The sequence below is a fragment of the Petromyzon marinus genome, chromosome 73 (assembly GCF_048934315.1).
Source record: "Petromyzon marinus isolate PM22_M1 ecotype Great Lakes invasive population chromosome 73, UKy_Petmar_22M1.pri1.0, whole genome shotgun sequence".
Classification (NCBI taxonomy): domain Eukaryota; kingdom Metazoa; phylum Chordata; class Hyperoartia; order Petromyzontiformes; family Petromyzontidae; genus Petromyzon; species Petromyzon marinus.
This window is the reverse complement of record NC_133739.1, coordinates 82,637-96,949: the sequence shown is the minus strand read 5'-3', so window position 1 is coordinate 96,949 and position 14,313 is coordinate 82,637. Positions and strand designations below refer to the sequence as shown.

The 14,313-nt window shown below is 50.7% G+C and overlaps 1 protein-coding gene across 1 annotated transcript in view; it reads left to right on the top strand.

The window, feature by feature from the left end:
• The first annotated feature begins 417 nt into the window (after window positions 1-417).
• The window catches only part of LOC116958182 (DNA polymerase I-like), a 36,646-nt gene continuing 22,750 nt past the window's right edge, over window positions 418-14,313 (top strand). Inside the window, exons 1-3 of the mRNA XM_076055807.1 lie at window positions 418-537; window positions 8,521-8,632; window positions 13,515-13,639. Coding sequence (XP_075911922.1) covers window positions 517-537; window positions 8,521-8,632; window positions 13,515-13,639 — 258 coding nt within the window. The 5' untranslated portion in view covers window positions 418-516. The remainder of the gene's footprint in view (window positions 538-8,520; window positions 8,633-13,514; window positions 13,640-14,313) is intronic.

Sequence of the window (14,313 nt, the reverse complement as noted above, 5' to 3'; positions counted from 1 at the left end):
CGTACCAGGAGCGGTGCTCCTTTCCGCCGACTTCCGTCAGCTGGAGCCTGCGCCTCCTCTGCCATCTCTCCCGGTGCCCACGGCTCGCCACGGCCCTGTACGGGGGTCAGGGGTCACGTGGGGGCGGCGGGGGGTCACGTGGGGGCGGCGAGGGGTCACGTGGGGGCGGAGAGGGTCACGTGGGGGCGGCGGGGGTCACGTGGGGGCGGGAGGGGTCACGTGGGGGCGGGAGGGGGTCACGTGGGGGGGGAGGGGTCACGTGGGGGGGGAGGGGTCACGTGGGGGGGGAGGGGGGTCACGTGGGGGCGGCGTGGGGTCACGTGGGGGCGGCGAGGGGTCACGTGGGGGCGGCCGGGGGTCACGTGGGGGCGGAGAGGGGTCACGTGGGGGCGGGAGGGGGCGGAGGGGTCACGTGGGGTCAGTGAGGGGTCACGTGGGGGCGAGGAGGAGGTGGATCCCTTCCGTCTTCTGGCGTCCGTGTGGCTGCGTGTGGACATTCATGACGTCACCGACAGCATGAGACAGCATGCCAAGCAGGTGAGAAGGGGTGGTGTCTGTGTGTCTGTGTGTGTCTGTGTCTGTCTGTGTGTGTGTGTGTGTCTGTCTGTGTGTGTCTGTGTGTGTGTCTGTGTGTGTGTATCTGTGTGTGTGTGTGTCTGTGTCTGTGTGTGTGTCTGTATGTGTGTGTCTGTGTCTGTGTGTGTGTCTGTGTGTGTGTGTCTGTGTCTGTGTGTGTCTGTGTGTGTGTGTGTGTCTGTGTGTCTGTGTGTGTGTGTCTGTGTGTGTGTGTGTGTCTGTGTGTGTGTGTGTGTGTGTCTGTGTGTGTCTGTGTGTGTGTGTATGTGTGTCTGTGTGTGTGTGTGTGTCTGTGTGTGTGTCTGTGTGTGTGTCTGTGTGTCTGTGTGTGTCTGTGTGTCTGTGTGTGTCTGTGTGTATCTGTGTGTGTGTGTCTGTGTGTGTGTCTGTGTGTCTGTGTGTGTGTCTGTGTGTCTGTGTGTGTGTGTCTGTGTGTGTGTCTGTGTGTGTGTCTGTGTCTACCTCCTCGCGGTGCCGGACAGGCAACTCTGTCATGGACAGTGCTGTGGAGGGAGATCCAATTCCGATTGGCTCCTCCCCTCATGGCGTCTGTGTCCACCACAGGGGCTAAACGGGGGCTCTGGACGGGTGCGAGGGGCTGGTAACCCCTCCACCTTCAATTAATTACCACTAAACCACGAGTTAAACTTAAATATGTAACTAATAAGCTTGTGCCGGAGGCCCCGGGCGGACAGGCGTCTATGACGTCGCCTGGCCAAACCCAATTGGCGGAGCCAGGAGATTGAATCTCTACCCTCGGGGCTCCTCCAGAAACAACGAAAAGCCACTTCGTGTGGCCACGTGGAATGTTCGAACGCTCACTGCGGAGGAGAGGCTGCCACTCCTCTGTCGGGAGCTGGACCGGTACCGCCTGGATCTCTGCGGCATTCAGGAGGTCCGGTGGACCGGTTCTGGCTCCTGCAACCATGAGGAGGTGGACAGTCCTCTACTCGGGGCAGCAGACTGCCAAACAACAGGGTGTGGCTCTTCTTTGAACAAAATAATGAAGGGGGCGTGGGAGCGTGGCGATGAGGTGTGGTAAGCTGTAAGCCCCAGGCTACTTTGGGCTCGCCTTCCCATCAACCGGAGGCGAGGAGTGGTGGTCGTGGTTACTTATGCCCCCACCGAAGATGAACATCCGTGCAGGGATGCAGGCAAAGCCGATGAGTCAGATGCCTTCTATGACCTCCTGTCACAGGTGCTGGCTAAAGTGGCCCCTCGGGATAGAGTCATCATGTTGGGTGACTTCAATGCCCGAGTTGGTCATGATGCTGGCACCTGGTCTGGAGTGATTGGAGGGCATGGGCCAGATCAGCTCAATAACAACGGTAGGAGGCTGCTAGATTTTTGTGCAGCCCATGGGCTTGTAATTACCAACACGCTGTTCCGGCATCGGCGCATCCACACAACATCATGGATGCATGCCGGGTCCAAGCAAGAACATCTGCTGGACTACATAGTGACAGACCAGCGGATGCAAGCCTATGTCCTTGACACCAGGACCTACTGTGGAGCTGATCTGCCCTCTGACCATCGACTAGTCATCTGTAAGATGCGCCTGCCATTCTTCCACTCCGGTGGTGGGTGTACACCCAGGACCCCATTCCAACCTAAAGTGGCCTGGTCTCCGTTATCTGATGAAAGTTGCAAGCGAGAATTTCATCATCGCTTGCGGCTGGGGTTGGCATCGTCCCCCACTCCTCCTGATGTCGAGGGTAAATGGGCGAGGTTTAGGACTGTGACTCATGCAGCTGCAATGGCTGCTTTGGGTACGCAGTCCAGACCTCCCCAGAGATCCTTGCTGACAGAGGAGGTGTTCAGGATGGTTGAGAAAAAGCGACAGGCCCACTGTCATCGGCTACAGAATCCCACGTCAGAGAATGAGGAGGCTTACCGCAGCCTTCGCTCGGAGGTTCAGAGAGCTGTGAGGCGCTGCAAGGATGGATGGTGGTCGCGGGTTGCTGAGGAGATGGAGTCTGCCTCAGTGGCCCGCGATCACAAATCTCTAACTTCATCAAAAAAGTAACCTGCAGCGCAACACCTATTACCATCATTAGGGGAAAAAACGGTGATCCAATCTCCGACCCCCAGGAACAGGTTTGCAGATTTTCTGAGCATTTCTGTGAGGTCCTGGGGGAGGGAAAATCGCTCAGCTAGGAAAACATCGTGGCACAAAGTGAGGATGACCCTGCTGAGGCTGCGGTGCCTCAAATATTGGAAGAAGTCACCCCCTGTGAGTGGCTGGCTGAGGTGCCATCTGTTGGGGAAGTACTGAAGGCGATCCGGAGTCTGAGACCAGGAAAGGCAGCGGGCAGAGATGATCTCCCAAGCGAAATTCTGAGGGAGGGTGGCGTTTGTGCACAGACTGCCCTACATGACATCATAACAACAGTCTGGACCACTGGACGGGTTCTGCAGGATTGGAAGGATGCCCTGGTGGTCCCCCTCTTTAAGAAGGGGGACCACACAGATGCCATATTTTCTGTCCGTCTTCTACAGCAGAGGTGTAGGGAATTCCAGCAAGACCTACATCTCTGCTTTATTGACAAGGTCAAGGCCTATGATACCATCAGTAAGCCTGGGCTCTGGGTTTTTCTTCGTGCTTTTGGAGTCCCTGACCCTCTGCTCACGATCATTAAGGACCTTCATGATGGTGAGCGGGCCCGGGTAAAACTACGTGGCCAGGAGTCAGAGCCATTCCCTGTATACCTTGTGGTGCGACGGGGATGTCCTCTGGCTCCCACATTATTTAACATCTATTTTGACCACGTAGTTCGTGAAGCCTTCAATAGCTGTACCGGGGGAATCTCCATATGGTACAGATATAATGGGAGGCTGATCGATGCCCGGGTGCGGTCAAGGGATGGCTCCCTATTGCTCAACTACGTAATGTATGCTGATGATTTGGTAATAGCTGCTCATTCAGAGGAGGAGTTGGAGACGCTGCTGCTGAGACTGGAGCGTGCCACTAAGAGGTGGGGCCTTACCATCAGCCCCACCAAAACTAAGCACCTGCCTGGGTATTTTGTACATTCGGACACTCCACCCCCACAACTCCCAATCGCTGATGGGGCAGTTGTGGGGAGAGTGGAGAGTTTCCCATACCTGGGCAGTGTGCTTATGACTGGCCCCAGTTTAACAGCAGAGGTCTCACTCCGAATCAGTCGAGCGGCAATATCTTTTCATCGGTTGCGTAACGCTGTGTGGAAGCTACCTGGTCTGTCGCTCCGCACTAAGCTTCAGGTCTTCTCGGCCACGGTCATTCCCTCCCTTCTCTACGCTTGCGAAACGTGGACCCCCCTAATGGAACATCTTCGCCGGTTAGAAACATTTAGGCTGGCCTGCCTACGATCCATCCTGGGTTTAACCAGACTGGATTGTGTGAGGAGCTCACAAATCCTTGAAAGATCTGGGCAAGGTCCCATCGGTGAGCTCCTCCGGCGGGCAAGGCTGCGATGGCTGGGTCATGTAGCCCGCATGCCCAGCCAACGCATGCTGAAACAGCTTTTGTTCGGCCGGATTGAGGGGGCTAAGCGTGCGCGGCACGGGCTAGAGAAGAGATGGAGTGATGTGGTACAGGAGGACGTGGAGCTGAGTGGACTTGCCGATGACTGGTACCAGCGGTGTCAAGATCGGCCTCTGTGGAGGAGGCTCGTGAAGGACGCTACTGGGCAGTTGGAGGCAGTCGCCCTCCAACAACAACGGAGGGCGGAGGAGCGACGCTCACAACAACGAGCAGAGTGCCGGGTTGGCTAAAGCACAGCAGGTTGGCACAGTAGGGGGCACAGGTGGTGCATCAGCCAGTCATCTCAGTCAGTCGACCCGTGGCACCTGGGTCTGCCCCGTGACCTCCTGCCAGCGGGCGTTCGACACTTCACGTGGTCTCAGGGTGCACATGGCCTGGCACAAGCGTCGTGGTGACGTCACCGCCACTTAGTGGCGAATGGCGGTTGTTGTTGTTGTGTCTGTTTGTGTCTGTGTATATGTGAGTGTAGCTTTCAGCGAAATGCTGAGGGAGGGTGGCGTTTGTGCACAGACTGCCCTATATGACATCATAACAACAGTCTGGACCACTGGACGGGTTCCGCAGGATTGGAAGGATGCCCTGGTGGTCCTCCTTTTTAAGAAGGGGGACCGCACAGACTGTAACAACTACAGGGGCATCTCACTCCTCAGTGTGCCGGGAAAGGTCCTGGCAAGGATTATTCAGCATCGCCTTGCCAGGCACGCTGAGGAGAGGCTTGCGGAGCCCCAATGCGGTTTCAGGAAAGGGCGGTCCTGCACAGATGCCATATTTTCTGTCCGTCTGCTACAGCAGAGGTGTAGGGAATTCCAACAAGACCTACATCTCTGCTTTATTGACCTGGTCAAGGCCTATGATACCATCAGTAGGCCTGGGCTCTGGGTCGTTCTTCGTGCTTTTGGAGTACCTGACCCTCTGCTCACGATCATTAAGGACCTTCATGATGGTGAGCGGGCCCGGGTAAAACTACGTGGCCGGGAGTCAGAGCCATTCCCTGTTCATTTTGGGGTGCGACAGGGATGTCCTCTGGCTCCCACATTATTTAACATCTATTTTGACCACGTAATTCATGAAGCCTTCAATAGCTGTACCGGGGGAATCTCCATATGGTACAGATATAATGGGAGGCTAATCGATGCCCGGGTGCGGTCAAGGGATGGCTCCCTATTGCTCAACCACGTTATGTATGCTGATGATTTGATAATAGCTGCTCAGTCAGAGGAGGAGTTGGAGACGCTGCTGCTGAGACTGGAGCGTGCCACTAAGAGGTGGGGCCTTACCATCAGCCCCACCAAAACTAAGCACCTGCCTGGGTATTTTGTACCATCGGACACTCCACCCCCACAACTCCCAATCGCTGATGGGGCAGTTGTGGAGAGAGTGGAGAGTTTCCCATACCTGGGCAGTGTGCTTATGACTGGCTCCAGTTTAACAGCAGAGGTCTCACTCCGAATCAGTCGGGCGGGAATATCTTTTCATCGGTTGCGTAACGCTGTGTGGAAGCTACCTGGTCTGTCGCTCCGCACTAAGCTTCAGGTCTTCTCGGCCACGGTCATTCCCTCCCTTCTCTACGCTTGCGAAACGTGGACCCCCCCTAATGGAACATCTTCGCCGGTTAGAAACATTTAGGCTGGCCTGCCTACGATCCATCCCGGGTTTAACCAGACTGGATTGTGTGAGGAGCTCACAAATCCTTGAAAGATCTGGGCAGGGTCCCATCGGTGAGCTCCTCCGGCAGGCAAGGCTGCGTTGGCTGGGTCATGTAGCCCACATGCCCAGCCACCGCATGCCGAAACAGCTTTTGTTCGGCCGGATTGAGGGGGCTAAGCGGGCGCGGCACGGGCTAGAGAAGAGATGGAGTGATGTGGTACAGGAGGACGTGGAGCTGAGTGGACTTGCCGATGACTGGTACCAGCGGTGTCAAGATCGGCCTCTGTGGAGGAGGCTCGTGAAGGACGCTACTGGGCAGTTGGAGGCAGTCGCCCTCCAACAACAACAACGGAGGGCGGAGGAGCGACGCTCACAACAACGAGCAGAGCGCCGGGTTGGCTAAAGCACAGCAGGTTGGCACAGTAGGGGGCACAGGTGGTGCATCAGCCAGTCATCTCAGTCAGTCGACCCGTGGCACCTGGGTCTGCCCTGTGACCTCCTGCCAGCGGGCGTTCGACACTTCACGTGGCCTCAGGGTGCACATAGCCTGGCACAAGCGTCGTGGTGACGTCACCACCACTTAGTGGTGAATGGCGGTTGTTGTTGTTGTGTCTGTTTGTGTCTGTGTATATGTGAGTGTAGCTTTCAGCGAAATGCTGAGGGAGGGTGGCGTTTGTGCACAGACTGCCCTATATGACATCATAACAACAGTCTGGACCACTGGACGGGTTCCGCAGGATTGGAAGGATGCCCTGGTGGTCCCCCTTTTTAAGAAGGGGGACCGCACAGACTGTAACAACTACAGGGGCATCTCACTCCTCAGTGTGCCGGGAAAGGTCCTGGCAAGGATTATTCAGCATCGCCTTGCCAGGCACGCTGAGGAGAGGCTTGCGGAGCCCCAATGCGGTTTCAGGAAAGGGCGGTCCTGCACAGATGCCATATTTTCTGTCCGTCTGCTACAGCAGAGGTGTAGGGAATTCCAACAAGACCTACATCTCTGCTTTATTGACCTGGTCAAGGCCTATGATACCATCAGTAGGCCTGGGCTCTGGGTCGTTCTTCGTGCTTTTGGAGTACCTGACCCTCTGCTCACGATCATTAAGGACCTTCATGATGGTGAGCGGGCCCGGGTAAAACTACGTGGCCGGGAGTCAGAGCCATTCCCTGTTCATTTTGGGGTGCGACAGGGATGTCCTCTGGCTCCCACATTATTTAACATCTATTTTGACCACGTAATTCATGAAGCCTTCAATAGCTGTACCGGGGGAATCTCCATATGGTACAGATATAATGGGAGGCTAATCGATGCCCGGGTGCGGTCAAGGGATGGCTCCCTATTGCTCAACCACGTTATGTATGCTGATGATTTGGTAATAGCTGCTCAGTCAGAGGAGGAGTTGGAGACGCTGCTGCTGAGACTGGAGCGTGCCACTAAGAGGTGGGGCCTTACCATCAGCCCCACCAAAACTAAGCACCTGCCTGGGTATTTTGTACCATCGGACACTCCACCCCCACAACTCCCAATCGCTGATGGGGCAGTTGTGGAGAGAGTGGAGAGTTTCCCATACCTGGGCAGTGTGCTTATGACTGGCTCCAGTTTAACAGCAGAGGTCTCACTCCGAATCAGTCGGGCGGGAATATCTTTTCATCGGTTGCGTAACGCTGTGTGGAAGCTACCTGGTCTGTCGCTCCGCACTAAGCTTCAGGTCTTCTCGGCCACGGTCATTCCCTCCCTTCTCTACGCTTGCGAAACGTGGACCCCCCCTAATGGAACATCTTCGCCGGTTAGAAACATTTAGGCTGGCCTGCCTACGATCCATCCGGGTTTAACCAGACTGGATTGTGTGAGGAGCTCACAAATCCTTGAAAGATCTGGGCAGGGTCCCATCGGTGAGCTCCTCCGGCAGGCAAGGCTGCGTTGGCTGGGTCATGTAGCCCACATGCCCAGCCACCGCATGCCGAAACAGCTTTTGTTCGGCCGGATTGAGGGGGCTAAGCGGGCGCGGCACGGGCTAGAGAAGAGATGGAGTGATGTGGTACAGGAGGACGTGGAGCTGAGTGGACTTGCCGATGACTGGTACCAGCGGTGTCAAGATCGGCCTCTGTGGAGGAGGCTCGTGAAGGACGCTACTGGGCAGTTGGAGGCAGTCGCCCTCCAACAACAACAACGGAGGGCGGAGGAGCGACGCTCACAACAACGAGCAGAGCGCCGGGTTGGCTAAAGCACAGCAGGTTGGCACAGTAGGGGGCACAGGTGGTGCATCAGCCAGTCATCTCAGTCAGTCGACCCGTGGCACCTGGGTCTGCCCTGTGACCTCCTGCCAGCGGGCGTTCGACACTTCACGTGGCCTCAGGGTGCACATAGCCTGGCACAAGCGTCGTGGTGACGTCACCACCACTTAGTGGTGAATGGCGGTTGTTGTGTGTGTAGGTGTGTATGTGTGTCTGTGTGTGTGTCTGTGTGAGTGTGTCTGTGTGTGTGTCTGTGTATATGTGAGTGTAGCTTTCAGCGCTCACGGCCAACACCGGTGACGATTATCTGAACCGGTCCTGGGCCTCCCCTAGGTCGACTCAGCCTCAAATGAGTACCTGGGGGAGAGACAAAGGCGGCCGGGCGTGGTGGTGCTGCCGACCACCCGCCCCCCTCTCTCTGTGTGTGTAGCCACAGTGCCGGTAGCCTTCATAGGCGCCGCTGCCGCCGCTAATCGCTGACAGCACTTGCCCCTGCATCCTGTAACAGGCTACCTGGGGGATCTTTGTCTTTATCTCAGCTGTGCTATGGGATCATCTATGGGATGGGAGCTGCCTCGCTGGCCAATCAGCTCGGAGTGTCGACCGAGGAAGCCGACAATCTCATACAGACGTTCATGGAGACTTATCCAGGTGTGAGAGACTCGTGGAGACTACAACCACACAGCCAAGAGTCACAGCTAGAGTCACAGCCAGAGTCACAACTAGAGTCACAACTACACAACCAGAGTCACAACCAGAGTCAGAGTTAGAGTCACAACCAGAGTCACAGCTAGAGTCACAACCAGAGTCACAACCAGAGTCACAACTAGAGTCACAACTAGAGTCACAACTAGAGTCACAACTAGAGTCACAACCAGAGTCACAACTAGAGTCACAACTACACAACCACAGTCAGAGCTAGAGTCACAACCAGAGTCACAACTAGATTCACAGCTAGAGTCACAACCAGAGTCACAGCTAGAGTCACAACCAGAGTCACAACCAGAGTCACAACTAGAGTCACAACTAGAGTCACAACTAGACAACTAGAGTCACAACTAGAGTCACAACCAGAGTCACAACTAGAGTCACAACTAGAGTCACAACCAGAGTCACAACTAGAGTCACAACCAGAGTCACAACTAGAGTCACAACCAGAGTCACAACTAGAGTCACAACTAGAGTCACAACCAGAGTCACAGCTAGAGTCACAGCTAGAGTCACAGCTAGAGTCACAACTAGAGTCACAACTAGAGTAACAACCACACAACTAGAGTCACAGCTAGAGTCACAACTAGAGTCACAACCAGAGTCACAACTAGAGTCACAACTAGAGTCACAACTACACAACCAGAGTCACAACTAGAGTCACAACTAGAGTCATAACTACACAGCCAGAGTCACAACTAGAGTCACAACTAGAGTCACAACCAGAGTCACAACTAGACAACCAGAGTCACAACCAGAGTCACAACTAGAGTCACAACCAGAGTCACAACCAGAGTCACAACTTGAGTCATAACTACACAGCCAGAGTCACAACTAGAGTCACAACCAGAGTCACAACTAGACAACCAGAGTCACAACCAGAGTCACAACTAGAGTCACAACTAGAGTCACAACTACACACCCAGAGTCACAACTAGAGTCACAACCAGAGTCACAACTAGAGTCACAACTAGAGTCACAAGTAGACAACTAGAGTCACAACCAGAGTCACAAATAAAGTCACAACCAGAGTCACAACCAGAGTCACAACCAGAGTCACAACTAGAGTCACAACCAGAGTCACAACTAGAGTCACAACCAGAGTCACAACCAGAGTCACAACTAGAGTCACAACTAGAGTCACAACCAGAGTCACAACCAGACAACCAGAGTCACAACTAGAGTCACAACCAGAGTCACAACCAGAGTCACAACCAGAGTCACAACTAGAATCACAGCTAGAGTCACAGCTAGAGTCACAACTAGAGTCACAACTAGAGTCACAACTACACAACCAGAGTCACAACTAGAGTGACAACTAGAGTCACAACTAGAGTCACAACCACACAACTAGAGTCACAACTAGAGTCACAACTAGAGTCACAACCAGAGTCACAACCAGAGTCACAGCTAGAGTCACAACTAGAGTCACAACTAGAGTAACAACCACACAACCAGAGTCACAACCAGAGTCACAACCAGAGTCACAACTACACAAATAGAGTCACAACCAGAGTCACAACCAGAGTCACAACTAGAGTCACAACCAGAGTCACAACTACACAACTAGAGTCACAACCAGAGTCACAACCAGAGTCACAACTAGAGTCACAACCAGAGTCACAACTAGAGTCACAGCTAGAGTCACAACTAGTCACAACTAGAGTCACAACCAGAGTCACAACCAGAGTCACAACTAGAGTCACAACTAGAGTCACAACTAGAGTAACAACCAGAGTCACAACTAGAGTCACAACTAGAGTAACAACCACACAGCCAAGAGTCAGAGCTAGAGTCACAACCAGAGTCACAACTAGAGTCACAACCACACAACTAGAGTCACAACCAGAGTCACAACTAGAGTCACAACTAGAGTCACAACCACACAACTAGAGTCACAACCAGAGTCACAACCAGAGTCACAACCAGAGTCACAACTAGAGTCACAGCTAGAGTCACAACTAGAGTCACAACTACACAACTATAGTGAAGTCTATACAGCTATAGTGAAGTCTATACAGCTATAGATACTACAGACTATACAGCTATAGTGACGTCTATACAGCTATAGATACTACAGACTATACAGCTATAGTGACGTCTATACAGCTATAGAGACTACAGACTATACAGTTATAGTGATGTATATACAGCTATAGATACTACAGACTATACAGCTATAGTGACGTCTATACAACTATAGATACTACAGACTATACAACTATAGATACTACAGACTATACAACTATAGATACTACAGACTATACAACTACAGACTATACAACTATAGATACTACAGACTATACAACTATAGATACTACAGACTATACAACTATAGATACTACAGACTATACAACTATAGAGACTACAGACTATACAGCTATAGATACTACAGACTATACAACTATAGATACTACAGACTATACAACTATAGATACTACAGACTATACAACTACAGACTATACAGCTATAGAGACTACAGACTATACAACTATAGATACTACAGACTATACAACTATAGATATTACAGACTATACAACTATAGAGACTACAGACTATACAACTATAGATACTACAGACTATACAACTATAAATACTACAGACTATACAACTATAGATACTACAGACTATACAACTATAGAGACTACAGACTATACAACTATAGAGACTACAGACTATACAACTATAGATACTACAGACTATACAACTATAGAGACTACAGACTATACAACTATAGATACTACAGACTATACAACTATAGATATTACAGACTATACAACTATAGAGACTACAGACTATACAACTATAGATACTACAGACTATACAACTATAAATACTACAGACTATACAACTATAGATACTACAGACTATACAACTATAGAGACTACAGACTATACAACTATAGATACTACAGACTATACAACTATAGATACTACAGACTATACAACTATAAATACTACAGACTATACAGCTATAGATACTACAGACTATACAACTATAGATACTACAGACTATACAACTATAGATACTACAGACTATACAACTATAGATACTACAGACTATACAACTACAGACTATACAACTATAGATACTACAGACTATACAACTATAGAGACTACAGACTATACAACTATAGAGACTACAGACTATACAGCTATAGATACTACAGACTATACAACTATAGACACTACAGACTATACAACTATAGATACTACAGACTATACAACTATAGATACTACAGACTATACAACTATAGATACTACAGACTACACAACTACAGACTACACAACTACAGACTACACAACTACAGACTACACAACTACAGACTATACAACTACAGACTATACAACTATAGATACTACCGACTATACAACTATAGATACTACAGACTATACAACTATAGATACTACAGACTATACAGCTATAGATACTACAGACTATACAACTATAGATACTACAGACTATACAGCTATAGATACTACAGACTATACAACTATAGATACTACAGACTATACAGCTATAGATACTACAGACTATACAGCTATAGATACTACAGACTATACAACTATAGATACTACAGACTATACAACTATAGAGACTACAGACTATACAACTATAGAGACTACAGACTATACAACTATAGATTCTACAGACTATACAACTATAGATACTACAGACTATACAACTATAGATACTACAGACTATACAGCTATAGATACTACAGACTATACAACTATAGACACTACAGACTATACAACTATAGATACTACAGACTATACAACTATATAGACTACAGACTATACAACTATAGATACTACAGACTATACAGCTATAGATACTACAGACTACACAACTATAGATACTACAGACTATACAACTATAGATACTACAGACTACACATCTACAGACTACACAACTACAGACTACACAACTACAGACTACACAACTACAGACTACACAACTACAGACTACACAACTACAGACTACACAACTACAGACTACACAACTACAGACTACACAACTACAGATACTACAGACTACAGATACTACACAACTACAGACTACACAACTACAGACTACACAACTATAGATACTACAGACTACACAACTACAGACTACACAACTACAGACTACACAACTACAGATACTACACAACTATAGATACTACAGACTATACAACTACAGACTACACAACTACAGACTACACAACTACAGACTACACAACTACAGACTACACAACTATAGATACTACAGACTACACAACTACAGACTACACAACTATAGATACTACAGACTACACAACTACAGACTACACAACTACAGACTACACAACTACAGGCTACACAACTACAGACTACACAACTACAGACTACACAACTATAGATACTACACAACTACAGACTACACAACTACAGACTACACAACTACAGACTACACAACTACAGACTACACAACTACAGATACTACACAACTACAGACTACATAACTACAGACTATACAACTACAGATACTACACAACTACAGACAATATAACTATAGATACTACAGACTATACAACTATAGACACTACAGACTACACAACTACAGACTATACAACTATAGATACTACAGACTACACAACTACAGACTATACAACTATAGATACTACAGACTATACAACTACAGACTACACAACTACAGACTATACAACTATAGATACTACAGACTATACAACTATAGATACTACACAACTACAGACCACACAACTACAGACTACACAACTACAGATACTACAGACTACACAACTACAGACTACACAACTACAGGCTACATCTTCCGTCTGCAGGCGTTCGAGACTTCCTGAGACGGACTGTGGACTTCTGCCGGAGACACGGACACGTGGAGACAATCACGGGCAGACGCAGGCTGCTTCCGGACATCCTGTCCACGGACACGGGGAAACGTGCACAGGTACAGGGAGACACGCGGGGAGACACGTGGAGACACGGGGAGATGGGTGGAGACACGGGGAGACACGGGGAGATGGGTGGAGACACGGTGAGACACTGGGAGACTCGTGGAGACACGGGGAGACACGGTGAGACACGGAGAGACACGGGGAGATGGGTGGAGACACGGTGAGACACTGGGAGACTCGTGGAGAAACGGGGAGACACGGTGAGACACTGGGAGACTCGTGGAGACACGGGGAGACACGGTGAGACACGGGGAGACACGGGGAGATGGGTGGAGACACGGGGAGATGGGTGGAGACACGGGGAGACACTGGGAGACACGGTGAGACACGGTGAGACACGGGGAGACAATCACGGGCAGACGCAGGCTGCTTCCGGACATCCTGTCCACGGACACGGGGAAACGTGCACAGGTACAGGGAGACACGCGGGGAGACACGTGGAGACACGGGGAGATGGGTGGAGACACGGGGAGACACGGGGAGACACGGGGAGATGGGTGGAGACACTGGGAGACACGGTGAGACACGTGGAGACACGGGGAGACACGGTGAGACACGGGGAGACAATCACGGGCAGACGCAGGCTGCTTCCGGACATCCTGTCCACGGACACGGGGAGACGTGCACAGGTACGGGGAGACACGCGGGGAGAGACGGGGAGACACGG